Source organism: Mastigoproctus giganteus, chromosome 5 (assembly GCF_048544385.1).
Source record: "Mastigoproctus giganteus isolate SK-2022 chromosome 5, ASM4854438v1, whole genome shotgun sequence".
NCBI lineage: Eukaryota > Metazoa > Arthropoda > Arachnida > Uropygi > Thelyphonidae > Mastigoproctus > Mastigoproctus giganteus.
Genome location: NC_143579.1, coordinates 175,921,551 through 175,941,247, shown reverse-complemented (window position 1 = coordinate 175,941,247; position 19,697 = coordinate 175,921,551). Strand labels below are relative to the sequence as shown.

General features: G+C 39.5%; 1 protein-coding gene across 1 annotated transcript in view; it reads right to left on the bottom strand.

The window, feature by feature from the left end:
- The window catches only part of LOC150085866 (matrix metalloproteinase-2-like), a 426,755-nt gene that overhangs the window by 44,577 nt on the left and 362,481 nt on the right, over nucleotides 1–19,697 (bottom strand). The window contains exon 6 of the mRNA XM_090373545.1: nucleotides 3,266–3,410. Coding sequence (XP_090229671.1) covers nucleotides 3,266–3,410 — 145 coding nt within the window. The remainder of the gene's footprint in view (nucleotides 1–3,265; nucleotides 3,411–19,697) is intronic.

Sequence of the window (19,697 nt, the reverse complement as noted above, 5' to 3'; positions counted from 1 at the left end):
AGCAATACCCCTTCCCTTTACCCCTAATGGTAGTTACCTCTTTGAGTAACTCCCACTTCAGCACACTGTGATCACTGCCACCAAGTGGTTCATTTATCTGCAGATTCTTAATGCATGAAGAATCACTACTGATAATCAAATCAAGAGTATTACTCCCTCTAGTTGCCTCCCGAACATATTGACCCACCAGTATGGAAATTACTGGGTAATGAACGCTACCAAGAGGATCTTCAAATACCTCCCAATTAAATGCTGTGTAAAGCATGGGAGTACATTTGGTGAGGTCTATTGCTGTAATGGTCCAAGCTGGAAAGTGTAAATAAGTGCGGTTACCCCTGTTAAAAAGTAAGAGGTTATGATTATCTAATAGTTGTTCAATGATGCGTCCTCTTCTGTTGTAGTCTGAGCATCCCCACAAAGGGTTATCTCCATTCATATCTCCCATCAAACAGAGAGGGGGGGGAGTAGTTGTTGTATTAATGCATCTAAGTCTTTATAAGAGGCATCTTCTGCTGGTGGTATGTATATGAACAATAGAGATCCGGCTACTGTACGAATTGTTACCGCCTCTAATCAGCTATTTATATGCACTTATTGTGTTGGTATTCTGTTATTTACTAATATAGCCACTCCTGCATGGGTTATACCATCAATTATTCGGTCTCTCCTGTACATTGAATAGTTCCTGATATTCAGGGTATCTTGTTGTTTAAGGTACATTTCCTGAAAACAGATACAGATTGGGGGTGTACTGTATGATCAGATATTGGACATCATCAAAATTAATGCGTAATCCTCGACAATTCCATTGAATAATTTTATCCATTATTTATATTTGCTCAGCCTCTCGAGCTGTTTTCGTTGGGTGGTAGTCCTTTGCTTTTCTGTCCTTAGTCTATCTCTTTTGGGAAAGACCGGTTTTCCAGTATCCATATCATCTTTGGCATGGATTTCCAACACTTCATTATCTACCTTTCCTGTATTCTCTAATTCCATAAATTCTGATGGAGGTTCATAATTATGTGGTCCTTCATTGGTATTACACTGTTTCACAGTTGGAGAATCTGAGGGGATTGAGATTGGTGTGTTTACTGTTTTTTCATGTTTATCTTTTTGTTTTTCTTGGAGTAAGTGTTTGACTTGTGGTGAGAAAGATTCATTTGGAGGAACTGAGATGTCAGTTTGACATTCAACTGATTTATATCTGGCCGCTATTTGTGCATACGTTGTTCTACTGGTTATAGTTAGCTGGACCATTTTTTTGCTTCTTGGTATGTAATATTGTGGTCAGTTTTGTATTTATTTTTTTCCATCTTTCACATGTTTGGCTGATCCCAAAACTGAACGAATCCGATGCTGGAATTTGTTAGTGAACACCTGGCAGAACAGATGGAATTTTACCGAAAAAGGAGCTGTTACAAAAAAAATACTTTCCTGACGTAACTACACTACTGTTATCATCCACCAGAAAATGGTTTTCACCCTCACTGTTTACCTCCTACATACTAACTGGACATGGTTCTCTTTATGCAAAACTTTACCAATTCAGACTTTCTAATACAGTCTCCTGTCAATGTGGGCTACCAGAAGAGTCTTCTCAAGTCCTTTTTGAATGCTCCATTTACGAGAACCTAAGATTGGCTCTTAAGGCAACAGTTCCAAACTTGTCTCCTGGATGTGAGGGGATACTCATATCTATCAATAATTTCAGGCCCTTCAAACCTTCTGTAATGCTACTTTTAATCGCAGGAAGACTTTCAACCTCGATTTTAATTCAAGAAATCAAACTGAAAACACATCATAAATAATAATACAGCATGTTTCCTCATCTGTCATGGTGATGATATCATATACAAAATTGTTGTGGTTTTCAAGAACACACAAAGGTTTTAACAAATGCTGCACTTTTCTGGCTCATCCTTTATCAAGACTCTGCAACTAAATCTTTCCTCTGCTCAATGATACCGTCATCAATCAGTGACTTCTGATACCACTCCAGATTAACAGAACAGATTTATATCTAGAACTTGTTCCTGCCTTGCAGATCTTGTTTTTGGATGACATTTCTACTTCTGTTTGACTGTACACCTTTTCTCCTTGTGGACTACTTTGGGCAGCACTGGTTAAAGACATGGACAAAGACATTTATTTTTGATTAAAATTTTTTTTTTTTACTCTATGCTATTTTCTTTGTCTTCTGCTGTCTTGTCGAGTGAGTGCGTGCGTTCTGTTACAGGGGTTCTTTTGAATGATTCCAAACTCGCTTTGGACATTCAGTGCATGACTGTTGAGGTTGGACATGCGTAGTTGTGGCCTACCTCCCCGTGGTGTAGACTGACACTGGGCAGGCTTTCCAAATGATCGCCTGCCTGGTGACAAAACGGCCAGAAACAACTAAGCTATACAACAACACATACACTGCACAAACATATTATTACACATGTTTCTAGGCTCTTACAGAGTACAAAGGCAGAGTTGATTTTTTTTTTTTTTTTTTTTTTTGATTTGGTAGTTGTTGGCGCATCGGCTTCTGTGGCCATATTGCACCTCCCAAGGTTTTTGCAGTACTTTGATCCAAGCCCGAGGCGGGAATCGAACCCGCGACCTTTGGGTTGCGGGGCAGGTACTTTACCCACTCGGCTAGCCCGGTCGGCTAAGGCAGAGTTGAACTTTCGTTCAGGTGCCATCCTACATAAGATACTATACATGTCTACATATGTTCTGGAGTAGGCAAGATGTTCTCCTTTACAATTTGGACACTTTGGGGTTGGAGCTGGGCAGTCTTTGATCTGATGTTCTTTGGATGCACATTTTGCACATGTTAGTGTACTTCTACATGCATATTTTTGCATGTAGAAGTACACTAAGTGTCCATATTTTTGACATTTGAAACAGTGCAAGGGATTTGGGATATATGCTTTTACTTGGCAGTTCAAATATCCTGCTTTTACAGACAGTTTTTTTTTATGAATATAATTATAGGATAAATTTTTAAAAGAATAATTTAACTGCATTTGGAAAGCATACATCTCTTCTCAAAACAGATTTTTATTTTTAACATCAGTTTTGATGTTAAAAATAAAAATCTAACAGTGTCTAAGGGAAAATTTTCAGTAAAGTGAATAGTGAACCACATACTCACAATCTTGCTTTAAATACCATTAATTGTTATTTTAATAGTTGTATCATTATCAATGAGGTCATCAGATTATGAAATAAAGGAAAGAAAATAAATAGGTAATAGATAATCACTAAAATGACATACCTGAAAAAAACATTATCTTAGTGTCAACTGGTCTTTCATAAACTGCATCAATTTTTTCCAGATCCCTTGGAAGGTTATACCAAAATCTGTCAATGGCCACTGGATAGCCTACCTTTAGCCCTTTGTCATCAAGTCTCCAAAAATGCTACAACACAAGAATATATATATATTATCTACAATACCTATTGAAAATATCACTAATTAATATAACCTGTCATTGCACAACTATTCCATTCTCAATATGTGAATATAATGAAATAATTATCACCAGAGGCAAAGAAAATACAAGGTGGGCCATACTTTCAGTTTGCCAATACGTAAATCACTGAAAACAGTTCAAACAAATCTTTTAAATGCCATAAATGCATCATGTAAATGAAATATTAACATTTTTACACATGCACTAAAGGAATCTCTACGTTATCATGACACCTTCAAGTTAACGGATTTATCCATTACTTTAGGAAAATATATAATTGGATGGCAGAGATCTTTTTCCCTTCTTAGACAGTGGCTAGATTGAAATAATAGAACATAAAAATGCAATATAATAACATTTCTTTGATTGTTTTAAGAACAACTGGAGAAATTTCAGGGAAAAGCCTGCTGGTATCTCTTTCAATCAAAAAACTACTGGGAGGTACTGAGTACAGCACAGTCGATAAAGTACGAGAATTACAGAGATTAAAGAAAAAATTACAGGAAACAATGAGGTTAATAGATCAGCTTTTTCTTTAGATCACAGGGTGTCAAAATTAGCAGGGCTTGAGTACTATCAATAGCTATTTAGGACTTATCTTCATCAATGGCTTTTAAGGTGGACATGGCTATGACATCACTGCCTCTTGAACGAGAATATATAATCATTAGCATTAGCATTAGTAGAGGCATTTGATGCAAGAAAGCAAGCTTATGCAGCATCAGCCAAAAAAAAAAAAAAAAAAACCCACTTCCACTTCACCCCTCTGTTCGTTCAAAATACCTGTCCAGCTGAGCCTTAAACTTATTTAGGCTATCAACCTCCACCACAAGGGATGGCAGTCTGTTCCACCAACCAACCACCCGCTGGCTAAAGGCAAATTTCCGCACGTCTATCCTACATCTGTCTTTCCTCAATTTGAATTTATGCCCTCTCAGGTGAATTTTCTGAGCTAGAGGAAGAATCCCATCAGCATTGAGCATGCTTAAACCATTCAAGGCTTTATACACCTCTATCAGATCACCTCGCTGGTGCCTAGTCTCCAGACACTGTCATTTGCAAAACTTAAGCCTTTCTTCGTAAGAGCACCCCTTTGTTCCATTCACTAATCTTGTTGCCCTTCTCTGTACTCGTTCCAGGAGCTCTACATCCTTCTTGAAATGAGGCCTCCAGACCTGTATACAGTACTCTAGGTGTGGCCTGACCATTGCCTTATACAATGGAATAATCACCTCCTTATCCCTGCTGGAAAATTCCTGTATATCATTGACAATACTCCATGAGCTACTCTTGCAGCCCATCTGCACTGCTCAGAGAACTTCATATCTGCCTGCACAATCGCCCCCAAGTCCCTTTCATTCTCTACCACTGTCAGTGTAGTACCACAGAGTTGATACGTTGCTCTGGGGTTGCTGTTTCCCATGTGTAGTACTTTACATTTGTCAATGTTAAACTTCATTTGCCACCTCTCAGCCCATCTGCTCAACCTTTCCAGATCCTGTTGCAGCAGCATAGTGTCAGTAGTGTCCTTGACAACCCTGCCAACCTTTGTATCATCTGCAAACTTGGACATTAAGCTTGATATACCATCATCAATATCATTTATAAATACAGAAAACAATAATGGACCCAACAAACACTGAGCCCTGAGGGACTCCACTAATAACATTAGTCCACGATGAGCAGTGTCCATTGATTACCACTCTCTGTCTTCTCCCCCTCAACCACCCCTTTATCCATAGCAGCAATTTGCCTCCAATGTCACACTGCTCCAATTTGTGCAGCAGTCTTCCATGTGCAACAGTATCAAAAGCCTTTCTAAGATCCAAGTATATAATATCAAAGTTATTCCCTGCATCCAGTTCTTTTGTGACTGCATCATAGTATCCAATCAAGTTGGTCAGGCAAGACTTCCCCTTAACAAAACCATGCTGTGTCTGAGCTATAACTGAAGTCTTGTCTAAATGATCCTGCAGTGCTTCTTTAACCAGTGCCTCCATTAATTTTCCGGGAACAGAAGTTAAGCTCACAGGTCTATAATTACTTGTGTCAGCCTTTGATCCTCCTTTGTGAATTGGGGTCACATTTGCACATTTCCAGTCTATGGGTACCTCCCCTGAGTCCAAGGAAGCTCTCATAATTATGGCTAAGGGTTTGCTTACCTCCTTTGCTGCCTCCTTTAATATAACTGGATAGATCCCATCCACCCCGGGTGCCTTTCTTGTGTTTATCTTCAACAGTTTCTCCTCCACTTTACTCCCAGTTATTTCAAGATTCTGTAGCTTACTGCTAGAGTTGAATACACCTCTGGCATTCCCCTTGCTGAATAACTCCTCATGTGTGAATGTCGATGCAAAATATTCATTTAGTTTGTTAGCTACCTGAGCAGGATCATCAACAGTTGACCCATCAATATCAAGTGGAGCAATCTGATTCATCCCCTTCCTTCTAGAGTTTACATAAGTAAAGAACTCTTTGCTGTTTTTCTTTGCATCCCTTGCCAAGAATTCTCGTAATCTGCCTTCGCCTGCCTAACCTCCTTTGTAACCTGGTTGCATATCAACTTGTATCTATCATAGGCTTCTGTGTCATGTGTTAATTTGTAAGTATCCCATGCATTTTTCTTCTCTGCCATATGCCTCATTAGTTCATCTGACATCCATTTTGGCCTAAACCTTGAACAATATTTCTTAGTTGGTATGTAAAGCCTAGTAGCTTCCAAGATAAGTTCTTTGAATGCTTCCCATTTTGAATTTGCTGTTGGTAACATCATCAGTTGGTCCCACTGTATAGAATTTAAATACTGTCTCAGTCCATCGTAGTCGCCTTTACGGAAGCAATAACCCTTCCCTTTACCCCTAATGGTAGTTACCTCTTTCAGTAAATCCCACTTCAGCACACTGTGATCACTGCCACCTAGTGGTTCATTTATCTGCAGATTCTTAATGCATGAAGAATCACTGCTGATAATCAAATCAACAGTATTACTCCCTCTAGTTGCCTCCCGAACATGCTGATGTAGAAAACAATCATCCAATAAATCCACAAAAGCCCTGCTAGTGTGTGAGTAACCAGTCCCCAAATTCCAGTCAATATCTGGGAAATTAAAATCTCCCATTATAAGACTCTCTGATTTACTGGCCCACTCTATTTCCCTGTACAGTTCCTTATTATACTCATCAGAGTCATTAGGCCTATAGCACACTCCTACTCTCAATTTTGATCTCCCAATGCTTATGTCACACCAAACTGACTCAACACTGCACTGTCCAGCGATGTCGACTGGCTTCACTTCTTTGGTTTTTATGTGTTTCTTAACTAATAGCATAACCCCTCCCCCCTTCCTATCCTGTCTATCCTTTCTGTAGACGTTGTACTCCCCAAATTGCAGTTCTGCATCCCTTATATCTGTGTGACACCACGTCTCTGATATCCCAACAATATCTGCCTTTGATGTTTTGAGCAATACCTCAAATTCATCAAATTTATTTACTAAACTCCTAGCATTGGTGTACACGCAAGTATACCTGCACCTGTTTCTATTCTTAGCTACCCTAACACAACCCATGTGTTTACTTGTACCGCAATGGCTCCCAGCAGTCTCTGAAATACCATGCATCTTGTTTTTCAGGCTTCTGCTCATTCTAATAGAAGCAGTGCAAGAATCTCTTTCACCTCTGCCAGTGGCTACTGTCAATCTATTGGTCTTTGTTCCCCCCCAAGCTAGCAGTTTTCCGACCCACCTAACACTGCCTCGATAGCATCAGCAAATATTCTTGCACCCTTTCTATTTAAGTGTATCCCATCCCTGTAGAAGCAATCTCTCCTGTTAACAAGTACAGTCCAGGCTGAAAAAAATTCTACCCCTTGAGCCTTGCACAATCTTTCCAGGGCCGAATTGATCGACAAGGCTCTCATCATATACTCCCTCCTATCGTGTCTGGGCAGAATTGCAGACACTTTCAAATTCAATCCTAATTCTCGGCTTTTGTTCAACAGTGACCTGTACTTGTTAAGTAATTCTGCCGGTCTCCTACTCTTAATATTATTAGTGCCAACGTGTACAACTATATCACCTTTTGTGCCCTTAAAAGATGATATTCGCTCTACAACGTCATCAACCTTTGCCCCTGGCAGACATACCCTGGTCCTGTTCCACCTATCTTTTTTACAAAGCATGTTCCCCGTTTCCCTGACAATAGAGTCACCAACAACTACTAGTTCCTTCGGGACCAGCGCATTCTGCCTTGGGGGTTGTCTCTGTGTCACGCGATGCCCAAGTGCAAGCTCTGGCGTTGATGTGGGCAGCTGAGAGCTTGATGGGCCCCTCAATTTAGTTTCTTCGAGGGCATCCACCCTGTCCTTCAAGCTCTCATATAGGCCCACAAGAACGCCGAGTTGTTGCCTGATATCGATACACTCCTTGCATCGCGCACACACAAAGACATCCCCCTTGGCAGTATCATGTCCCGTACCCGATTGCTCTGCAAACATCAAGCAAACAGTGCATTTTATAAGGCTGTGAGTCAGAGGACAACTGCCCCCCCAGCCGACCGGGCTAGCCGAGTGGGTAAAGTACCTGCCCGGCAACCCAAAGGTCGCGGGTTCGATTCCCGCCTCGGGCTTGGATCAAAGTACTGCAAAAACCTTGGGAGGTGCATTATGGCCACAGAAGCCGATGCGCCAACAACTACCAAATCAAAAAAAAAAAAAAAAAAAACTGCCCCCCTCAGTTCTGCTCTGAGCCACAGCGCTTCCATTAGCTTGAGCCTTTTGCTTTGCTGCTCTGGTCTGAGTCATGATTCTATTAATTTATTAATTAATTATTATTAATTATGTTAAATATAATTAATTATATTACGTTTGTAATCTAAGTCGTTATATGTATTTATTTAAACGTACAATTTAACTGCTAACGAAGTTCAACTAACACTATCTAGTACGGCATACAACTATCGTATCACAATGGCGGGAAAATTACGAACGGTATCGGAGTTGAAACACGTGGAAACCTTTACCGATACTTTTATGCAATTACAAGGCCGAGTAAAGAATAAATACACCAAGTTAATCAGAAAATCACAAAATAATGTTATACTACTAAATTTAAATCAAAAGTTTTAGAAAAACAATAATTTCAAATCAATAAATAAGAAAAATCCACTTAGCGGCTTGGAACACGACCATCTCTAGTAGCCTCGTCAGCAGACTCCTAATCTTCAAAGATCTGTATAATTTGTTATATATTAAAATGTATATGTATTAAAATGATCATAGATGGCATTATTTACTGTAAATAATACCATCTATGACCATTTTAATACAGTATACACAATGAGTTCTTTTAAAAATTGACAATATTTCTGTTGTATAACAGACATTTGAAGGCACACACAACCACATTTGACAACCTTGCTTCAGATGAAGTATAACCATCGTGGACCACAACTGCAGTTGATGAATTTAGTAAGGAACCAGAAAGCCCAATTGCCACTTAGACAAGAAGTTATGTACTTTGACTATTTCGAGAGGGTGACATGCTAATTATAGACATGCTAGTTTAATTTCTATTCCGTGGAAAATAATGGAGTCACAGGTTAAAGAAGCAATGCAGGATCACCTAGACAAAACTGGAGTTATAGTTCAGACAGCATGGGTTTGTTAAGGGAAAATCTTGTCTGGCCAATTTGATTGGATACGACAATATGGTCACAAAGGAACTGAATGCAACAAATAATTTTGATATGATATACTTGGATTTCAGGAAAGCTTTCGATACTGTTGCAAATAAAAGACTGTTGTACAAATTTGGGCCGTATGGCATGATGGGCAGTTGCTGCTATGGATAAAGGGATGGTTGAGTGGGAGAAGATTGAGTGGAAATCAATAGACACTGCTCTTTGTAGACTAATGTTATTATTGGAATTCCACAGGGTTTGGTGTTGGGACCATTGTTGTTTTCTGTATTTATAAATGACATTGATGAAGGTTTATAAGGCTTAATGTTTAAGTTTTCAGATGATACAAAGGTTAGTAGGGTTGTTAATGACAGTAATGATGGTACACTGCTGCAACAGGGTCTAGAAAAGTCAGGTAGATAGACTGACATGTGGCAACTGAAGATCCCCTGGACCATATTTATCCCCAATTCTCAATGGGGGATCAAAGGGTGAAACAAGTAATTACAGACCTGTTAGTTTAAATTCTGTTCCATGGAAAATAACGGAGTCACTGGTTAAAGAAGTAATGCAGGATCATCTAGACAAGACTGCAGTTGTACTTCAGACACAGCTTTGTTAGGTTTGTTAAGGGGAAGTCTTGTCTGATCAATCTGATTTATTACTATCATGTGGTCACAAAGGAACCGATAAAATAATTCTGATAACATAGACTTGGATTTCAGGAGAAGAGTTGGAATACTGTTGCAGATAAAAACTCTCTCTCCTGTATAAATTGGAGCAGGATGGATTAAGGGCAAATTGCTGCTATGGATAGTATAGTGTATAGTGTGTTTAGGGTCTAACGGCACCCAGGGTTTCCCCCATCTCCGCGTAATATACATTGTGGTGTTATACAGAACACTGTAGAGGCCAGAGGTTTAAAAGTGTGTGGATATTGTGGTGTGTAACGTTTTGTACCGTTGTTCATCTGGTCTGTTAGCCGTTGGGTCTCAAATGAGGCCCACTGTTGCCCACACTATACCTCGTGGAGGCAGACCAGGTACACCAGTATTTTAGAAATTTACTATTTACTCTGGCAGGTCCTGCCACCTAATTTCCTGAGATTTCAGGGGCTAGGACCTAAAAAAAAAAAAAAAAAAAAAAAAAAAAAAAATGGAGGGGAGGGGGGGGAGAAATGCTAGAAATTGGGTCAGGCCGAGATATGAGTTAGAGTTTTTTTTTTTTTTTTTTAATTTTAGTGTGGGGCTTGTGTAGTTTTGACAAGGGTCAAATGCTAGTCGCAAGATAGCTAGAGAGGGAAGGGAGACTGAAGACTGGGGGTGAAAGACAGAAATATGGGGTCAATAGTGAAGATAACTCCAAAAGTTGGCGGGGCAGGCCCATGCCTCACCAGGTGAAGATAGGGGATGGCAGGGGGACTACAGAGTAACCATTCCCTGCCAAAGGGAGGGAAAGAAAGTGAACTGAGTGAGGGTACCCGGTTCAGATCGCCTAATGATGTTTCGGCAGCAAACTGCACAATGTCTTTGTCAGGTCTTTGTATGCCATTCCTGGGACATGTTGTCCCGTCCGTGTGAGTGATAATGATAATGACTCCAGTTTAAGCCAGTGGTCAGATCCAGGTTAAGTTAATGATTAGTTTTTCAGATTGTAGCTGTTAGGTTTTTGTTTGGTTGACACATCTAAAGATCTTTATTATGGATGACGAGTGGTTAGTTTGTGGGAAAATTCCTGCTAAGGTTGTGGGTATGTTCTTCTTCTAGCTGCTATGGATAATGGGATGGTTCAATTGTACAGGAGAGAGAGAGTGGTCGACCCTGCTCTTCATGGACTATGGGCACTCCCCGACTTACGTAAGGTGCGGAACTCTGCGTAAGTTGAATTTCACGTAATTCAGAATTTCCCTAAATGCTTATGCAGCACTCGCAACTATGTTCGCTCAATTTGACTGAAGCCAAAAAGAAATGTTTGGGAACATGTAAATAGAATTATTTATTCAATTTTTTTTATCTCGTGTAGGAAAAATTAGAAAAGTGTGCAATTACAAAAATTTCAAAATTATAATATTACAAAAAACGGGAGGGGACAGGCATAATGTCAGCAAGTTTTACCTTTCAAGCATCATTGCCAGAATCAACATCTCCAGCCGATATGTACACCACTGCAGAGGTTGAGGGCTATGGAAATTTAGAAGGAGTTTTTTCCAACACATCACTAACAAAGAAGTAGAATGGGATTCTACCTCTTTGTTAGGCTATGAATATGAGGGGCATATAAATTCAAATTGAGGAAAGATGGGTGCAGAATAGATATGCAGAAGTTTGCCTTTAGTAAGTAGGCAAAGTAGGTAAGTAAGATTGATGAACAAACTTCCACTTGTTGTTGTGGAAGTGGATAGCTTAAATAAATTCAAGGGAGAACTAGACAAACTATTGCAGGAAATGGATTGGTGAAATTAGAAGTTTTTTTTTTTTTTTTTTTTGGCTGATGCTGTATAAGCTCGTTTTCTTTCATGACTTGCTACTACCAAACTAATACTAATGCAAGATCATCTTGATAAGAGTAATTCCATATGTTAAAGGGAGTACATACCTCTCCAATATGTTTAATTTCTATGAGGTTGTTGTAAAGGACTGAATGCAAAGAATAATTTTGATATTATAAACTTAAATGTCAGTGACATTTAAGTTTTCATACTGTATCACCTGTACAGGCGCCTCCGTAGCCAGGTGGGAAGAAGCAACAGTGCGTAGCACACGCTTCTTGATTAGACTGGGATTCTAGCCCATCACCACCAAATACGGAGGATGCGGAAAGGTCAGAGAATGACCACCGCATATTCCTGGAGCAATATGGCCTTAGTTGTTAATGCTCCTAAAAACCAAATAACCAACCAACCAATAATAACCATCACCTGTACAACTGTTGTATAAATTGGAGCAATGTGGCATTAGGGCAAGTTCCTACAATCGATAAAGGATGGTTAACACATTTGCTGCCACATATTCTTCAGAGAGAGAGTGTATTCCATATTTTGTTTCCTATTGGAATGTTGAGGGGCAACTCATATTAGCATTAGCAGAGCATATACCCCAGGAGGCTCACATTTGGTGAGTATGGGCTTAGCAAACCCAGGGTTCTGAGCTGGTTATCATCATTCTTCTCTTTCTTGGTTTCTTGGTGATTCCCTTCTACTTCTGACTCTCTCTCTCTCTCTATCAGGGTAATGTGGGAATTTTTTTATTTTTGGCTGGTGTAGCATAAGCCACAGGCTTCCTTGCACCATATGGCTAATAATAATATGATGCAAGAAAGCAAGCTTATATAGCATCAACCAAAAAAAAAAAAAAAAAAAAAAACCACCCTTCCCATTTCCACCCATCCATTCACTCCAAATGTTTGTCTAGTTCTGCCTTGAACTTATTTAAATTGCTGACCAAATGCCGTACTGCTTCACAGATGGAAGGTTGTTCTAACTATCAATGATCCGCTAGCTAAAGATGAATTTCTGCACATCTATTCTACAATTGTCTTTCCTCAATTTGAATTTATGCTCCCTCAGGTGAGTAATCTGAGCAAGAGGAACAATCCCGTTAGCATTGAGCTTGCTCAATCCATTCAAGACCTTATATGCCTCAGTTAGATCACCTTGCAGGTACCTAGTGTCTAGAAACTGCAATTTGCAGAACTTAAGCCTTTCTTGGTAACACCAACCCTTTGTTCCAATCACCAATCTCGTTGCCCTTCTCTGTACTCATTCCAGCTGCTCTACATCTTTCCTGAAATGAGGCCTCCAGACCAGTTTCCTGTACTCAAGGTGTGGTCTGACCACTGCCTTATAAAAGGGGACAATCACGCCTTTATCCCTGCCTGCACAATTCCTGTATATCATTGACAAGAGACCCTCAGCTACTCTTGCTGCCTTTTTGCACTGTTCAGAAAACTTCATATCTGACTGCACAATTACCCCAGGTTGTTTTCATTCTCCACTACCCTGCATGTAGTAACACCCAACTGACACATTACCCTGTGGTTACTGCTCCCCATACATAGTACTTTACATTTGTCAATGTTAAACTTCAGTTGTCCCCTCTCAGTCCATCTGCTCAACTTTTCCAGATCATGTTGCAGTAGCATACTATCATTACTGTCATTAACAACCCTGCCAACCTAAATATCATCTGCAAACTTTAACATTAACCCTGATATACTTTTATCAATATCATTGATAAATACAGAATACAACAATGGGTCCAACACAGAACCCTGAGGGACTCTATTTAATAACATTAGTCCATGAAGAGCAGTGACCATTGATAACCACTCTGTCTTCTCCCCCTCAACCACCCCTTCAGCCATATCAGCAATTTGCCTCCAATGCCACACTGCTCCAATTTGTACAGTAGTCTTCCATGTGCCACAGTATCAAAAGCTTTCCTAAAATCTAAGTACAGTGCATTCCGGTTATTTGGGCCACGGTAAATCAGGGCAGCCATTTATTTAGGACAAATCTTTAAAAACAGAAACCAATCGAGAAAATAGCCGGAGTTTACTTCGCTTAATTGGGACAAAATGCCTTTTAATCGGGGCAGGAGACCTCAGTACTGGAGATTACTCTACGATTGTCTCTGACCGTACCACGTAGTTCGGTCGGATTTCTGGAGGTCACAACTATAAAACAATTAGCAGTCACCTGTTTATTGGGCTTTTCTGTTAGTGCAATCTATCATAAACGGATAGTAAACTCGATCTTATTGAATTTGCGATAATACCGACAGCTGGAATTCTGTGGGTTATTATGGTGAAATGTGTTTACACTTCCATGGAATCTTCAATCGTATAAAAAAAATAATTTTCAGAATCTTCTCTTCATTCCTATTTTTAAAGCTTTGTAACTCATTACTCCGTTCTCACTTGCGGCGCATATTGTGTTACTTGCAATTTGTGTGTGCTGTGTTTTTTGTTATTGATTTCTTATCTTTTTACTGTTTTAAATTTTAACCGCCACCCACAAATGTCAGTGAACAGAAATGTCAACTAGTTTAGTTAGTATGTACATATTACAGTGCGGATTAATTATTCCGATTTTCACGTATATTCTTCCGAATTTCACGTATCATTTAATTTAATTGGTAAGGTAATAAAGAGTAAATTTGTGCTTAATATCCTATTTTCACTAATTAGAATCGCTGTTTAATTGAATTAAAATTCAATTCACGAACGTGATCACAATGACCGGCGCTTACTACACATCGTATAGTGAATGGCACTTTACTATGGTGAGTTCGTCGTAACGTGATTTGATTGTACAGTGAATTAATTGTAAGGGGGGGGATACATTGTATTTTTAACTATTTACGTGAAACTTCGGATAATTGGCACAGCCACTTAATCGGGTCAAAATGCACTAGTCCCGATGTGTCCCAAATAACCGGAATCGACTGTATATGATATCAAAATGATTCTTTGCATCCAATTCCTTTGTGACCACACCATAATATCTAATCAAATTTGTCAGACAAGACTTCCCTTAACAAACCCATGCTTTGTCTGAACTGTAAGTGCAGTCTTGTCTAGATGATCCTGCATTGCTTCCTTAACCAGTGACTCCATTATTTTCCCTGGAACAGAAGTTAGACTAACAGGTCTGTAATTACCCGTGTCACCCTTTGATCCCCCTTTTGTGAATTGGGGACACATTTGCACATCTGCAGTCCATGGGGACCTCCCCAAAATCCAAGGAAGCTTTCATAACTATGGCTAAGGATTTACTTACTTCCTTTGCTGCCTCCTTTAATATAACTAGATAGGTTCCATCCACCCCAGGTGCCTTCCTGATTTTAACTTCAACAATTTCTCCTCCACTTTGCTCTCAGTTATTAAAAATAACTTAGCTCCTTATTAGAGTTTGATAAACTTCTGTCATTCCCCTCCTTGAATAACTCCTGATGTGTGAATGTAGATGCAAAATCACTCATTCAGTAGTTCGAACTGTCTATGTTAAGTGGACCAATCTGATTCATCCCTTTTCTTCTAGAGTTTACATAAGTAAAGAGCTTTTTGTTGTTTTTCTTTGCATCTTTTGCCAAAGATTTCTCATAATCTGACTTTGCTTGCCTAACCTCCTTTGTGACTTGATTATAGACTAACTTATATCTGCCATAGGCTTGTGTGTCGCCTGATAATTTATATGCATCCGATACATTTTTCTTCTCTGCCATGAGCCTCATTAATTCATCTGACATCCATTTAGACCTAAACTTTGAACAGTATTTCCTAGTTTTTATGAAAAGCCTAGTATGCTCCAAAATTAAGTCCCTGAAGGCTTTCTATTTAGAATTTGCTGTTGGTAACATCATCAGTTGGTCCCACTGTATAGAATTTAAAAATTCTCTGAGACCACTATAGTCACCTTTACAAAAGCAAAAACCCTTCTCCCTGATGGTAGTTACATCTTTAAGTAAATTATACATCAGTACTCTGTGATCACTGCCATCTAGTGGTTCCTTTATCTGAAGATTCTTAACACATGAAGAATCACCTATGACAATCAGAACAAGAGTATTACTCCCTCTCTGGTTGCCTCTCAAATCTGTTATGGTAGAAAACAGTCATCCAATAAATCCACAATCTTGCTAGTGTCCGAGTAACCAACCCACAAGTTCCAGTCAATACCTGGAAAGTTAAAATTTCCCATTATAAGACATTCTGATTTACTGGCCCACTATTTCTCTGCACAATTTTTCATTATACTCATCAGATTCATTAGGTCTATAACACACCCCTACTCTCATTTTCCTTTTCCCAGTGCTTATGTCATACCACACTGACTCAACATTGCATTGTCCACTAATGTCAATTGGATGCACTTCCTTATATTTATGTTTCTTAACTAACAGCATAACCCATCCTCCCTTCCTGTTCTTTCTGAATACATAGTACTCCCCAAATTCCAATTCTGCCCTTCTCATATCTGTGTGGCACCAATTCTCTGATATCCCAACAATATAATAGCCACCTAAAAATAAATAATGGTTGGAAAGTATAAAAGTCTGTAATTCTTAGCTAAAAGTGAACACTTACTTTTAGTCTCAGTAATGAAGAAAAAACCTGAAAACTTTTTCAAAAGTAGTATCTGTAGAAAGCAAAGAACAAATAAAACTGCCTTTATAGCAACAAACAAAACTTGATAAACAAAAACCAACATTGCTACAAAAATACCCAGAATTCAATCATTGTGCCAATACTGGGTAATTTTTAATGACTCTTAGTTGTTAGTTATGGCACTCATTTATTGACCACTTAAAAATTACTGCATATATGCATCATGGCACATCGTTTGGGTGCCTTCTGTTGTATATATGTGTCAGAGCAGTGATCATGTGCAGAAGTTTGCCTTTAGCCAGTGGGTAGTTGATTGGTGGAACAGACTTCCATCTTTTGTTGTGGAAGTTGATAGCCTAAATAAATTTAAGGCTGAGCTGGACAGGTATTTGGAACAAACAGAGGGGTGAAATGGGAGTGTGTTTTTTTTTTGGCTGATGCAGCATTTCTCCAGAGTAATGTATCAACTCTGTGGTACTACTCTGACAATAGTAGAGAATGAAAAGGACCTGGGAGTAATTGTGCAGAAGATATGAAGTTATCTGAGCAGTGCAGACAGTCTGCAAGAGTAGTTCATGGTGTCTTGTCAATGATATATAGGAATTTTTCTAGCAGAGACAAAGAGATGATTATCCCTTTGTATAAGGCAATGGTCAGGCCACACCTTGAGTATTGTATACAGGTCTGGATGCCTCATTTTAAGAAGCATGTAGAGCCGTTGGAACGAGTACAGAGAAGGGCAACAAGATTAGTGAATGGAACAAAGGGTTGCTCTTACAAAGAAAGGCTTAAGTTTTGCAGATTACAGTGTCTGGAGACTAGGCACCTGTGAGGTGATCTGATTGAGGTGTATAAAGCCTTGAATGGTTTGAGCATGCTCAGTGCTGATGGAATTCTTCCTCTTGCTCAGAATAATCACCTGAGATGGCATAAATTCAAATTGAGAAAAGACAGTTGTAGGATAGATGTGCAGAAGTTTGCCTTTAGCCAGTGGATAGTTGATTGGTGGAACAGACTTCCATCTTTTGTTGTGGAAGTTGATAGCCTAAATAAATTTAAGGCTGAGCTGGACAGGTATTTGGAATGAACAGAAGGGTGAAATGGGAGCGTGTTTTTTTTTTTTTTTTGTGGCTGATGCTGCATAAGCTTGCTTTCTTGCATCGTATGCCTCTACTAATGCTAAAGTCAATTTTTTTTTTTTTTTTTCATGTGATGTTTGTTATTTGGTTTTTAGGAGCATTAGCAACTAAGGCCATATTGCTCCAGGATATGCGGTGGTCATTCCCTGACCTTTCCGCATCCTCCATATTTGGTGGTGACGGGTTCGAACCCCGGTCTAATCAAGAAGCGTGTGCTATGCACTGCTGCTCCTTCCCACTTGGCCACGGAGGCGCCTTTTTTATGTGAACCCCAAACACGAGAGGTATTAGAACCTATAGTACTTGATACCGTGCTTGGGTTGGAGGTTGAGAAGACGAAAGAAGATATTTGTTGACATTGGACTTGAACTTCTGTAGATTATAATTTTCAGGAAATACGTATGAAGGAAGGTTGTTCCAGAAAACGGCAGTTGAATGAATAAATGAGGAAGATGAAAAGTTGATTCTGTGGGTTTTAAGTTGGATTGTAAATGGATGTTGGCTGTGGCGGCACATGTTCGGACTGTTTTGAAAGAAAGAGCGGGAATTATAGAAGCCAGTTCAGAAGAACAGTGCCCATGGAAGTATCTGTAGAAGAGGCATGCAGCAGAAACAGTACGTCTATGAGAAAGCGAGTGGAGAGACTCTGTTAGAGATGAATCATTAATTAACCTAACTGCCTTCTTCTGAATGGAATCAAGAAGCCTGAGAGAGGTTTTGGGGGCACCACCCCAGATGTGGGAACAATATTCCATGGCAGAGCAGATTTGCAATTTATACAGAGTGAGCAGCTGTTTGGAAGAAAAGTAATGCCCAGAGCGAAAGAGAAAACCAAGTTTTTTAGATGCAGAGGAAGCAATATTTGTAATGTGCTTGTGCCAAGAGAGATTAGAAGTCAGGGTAATCCCCAAAGATATATCATTTTGTCTATAAATTGGAGTGTCACTAAAGATAAGCATAGGAGCAGAAGAATCCTTTTTGCGAGATATAAGACAAGACTGAGTTTTAGAAGGGTTGAAATCAACTAAGTTGTCTTTGCCCCACTGGAGAATTACCTGAAGATCGGCATTTAAGGAGTTGGTAGCAGATTTTCGAGAAGTTGAAGCTGGTTGAGCAGGACAAGGTTTCTCAAAATGGAAAGTGGAATGCAATGTGCTATCATAAAACTATGGATAGGATTTCCAGTCAATGGAAGAAGGTCATTAATAAAGAAGAGGAAAAGAGTGGGGGGGAAGAACTGAACCTTGGGGGACACCGGCATTTGTGGAGAAGTTAGAAGACAGAGAGCCATTTACCATCACCCTCAGTGAGCGATCAGAGAGAAAACTGGATAACCAATTACTAAAAACAGTTGGCAAACCATAAGATGGAAGCTTGTTTAGAAGACCTTTATGCCAAACACAATCAAAAGAGATGTCAAGAGCAACTACTTGTGTTTCACCGAACCTTTCCATTGAATTAGTCCATAAATGGGTAACATAAGCCAGAACATCACCAGTGGATCAACACTGACGGAATCCGTACTGGCGATCGTTGATCAGACGGAAGGTTTCTAGGTAGTTTAAGAGTTGGCGGGTAATTGATTTCTCCATTACTTTAGAAAGAGTAGAAGTAATTGCAATGGGATGATAATTGGATGGGAGGGATTTGTCACCCATTTTAGGAACTGGCTGGATATGAGCAAATTTCCAAGCAGAAGGAAAAACACCTTTGGAATAAGAAAGTGAAAAAAGGCAGCAAAGAATAGGAGTAAGTTCAGGAGCACAGGTTTTGAGAACAAGTGAGAAATACCATCAGGACCTGGAGCTTTCTTAGCATCAAGATTCATCAAAATCCTTCTGATATCCTTTTGGCGGAAGACTACAGGGGGCATTGAATGGAGCATGTTGGGAATGGTGGAAGGGGTTTTACCAAGATGATTAATACATGAGCTGGAAGAAAAATGGGATGCTAGCAGGTCAGCTTTATCCTTGGCTGAAGTGACAACAGAACCATCTGATTTGGACAGAGGTGGGAGCAGAGTTGGGCAAAAGTTGCGGCCAATAGCTTTGGCAAGAGACCACAATGCTCGGCTACCATTAGGGCAAGAAGCAAGTTTTCTACTCTTAGCCTGTTCAAACTCTAGTTTGGACTGATTAATAACTGCTTTACAATTGTTGCGAGCTTTGGTGTAGGCAGAAAATGAAACTGAAGAATTAGAAACAAGCCAATTACGATATGCAACATTCTTCTCTTTAACAGCCTTAGCACATTTATTGGAAAACCAAGGTTTAGATAAAGGACGAGATTTTAAAGTGGAGTGTGGGATA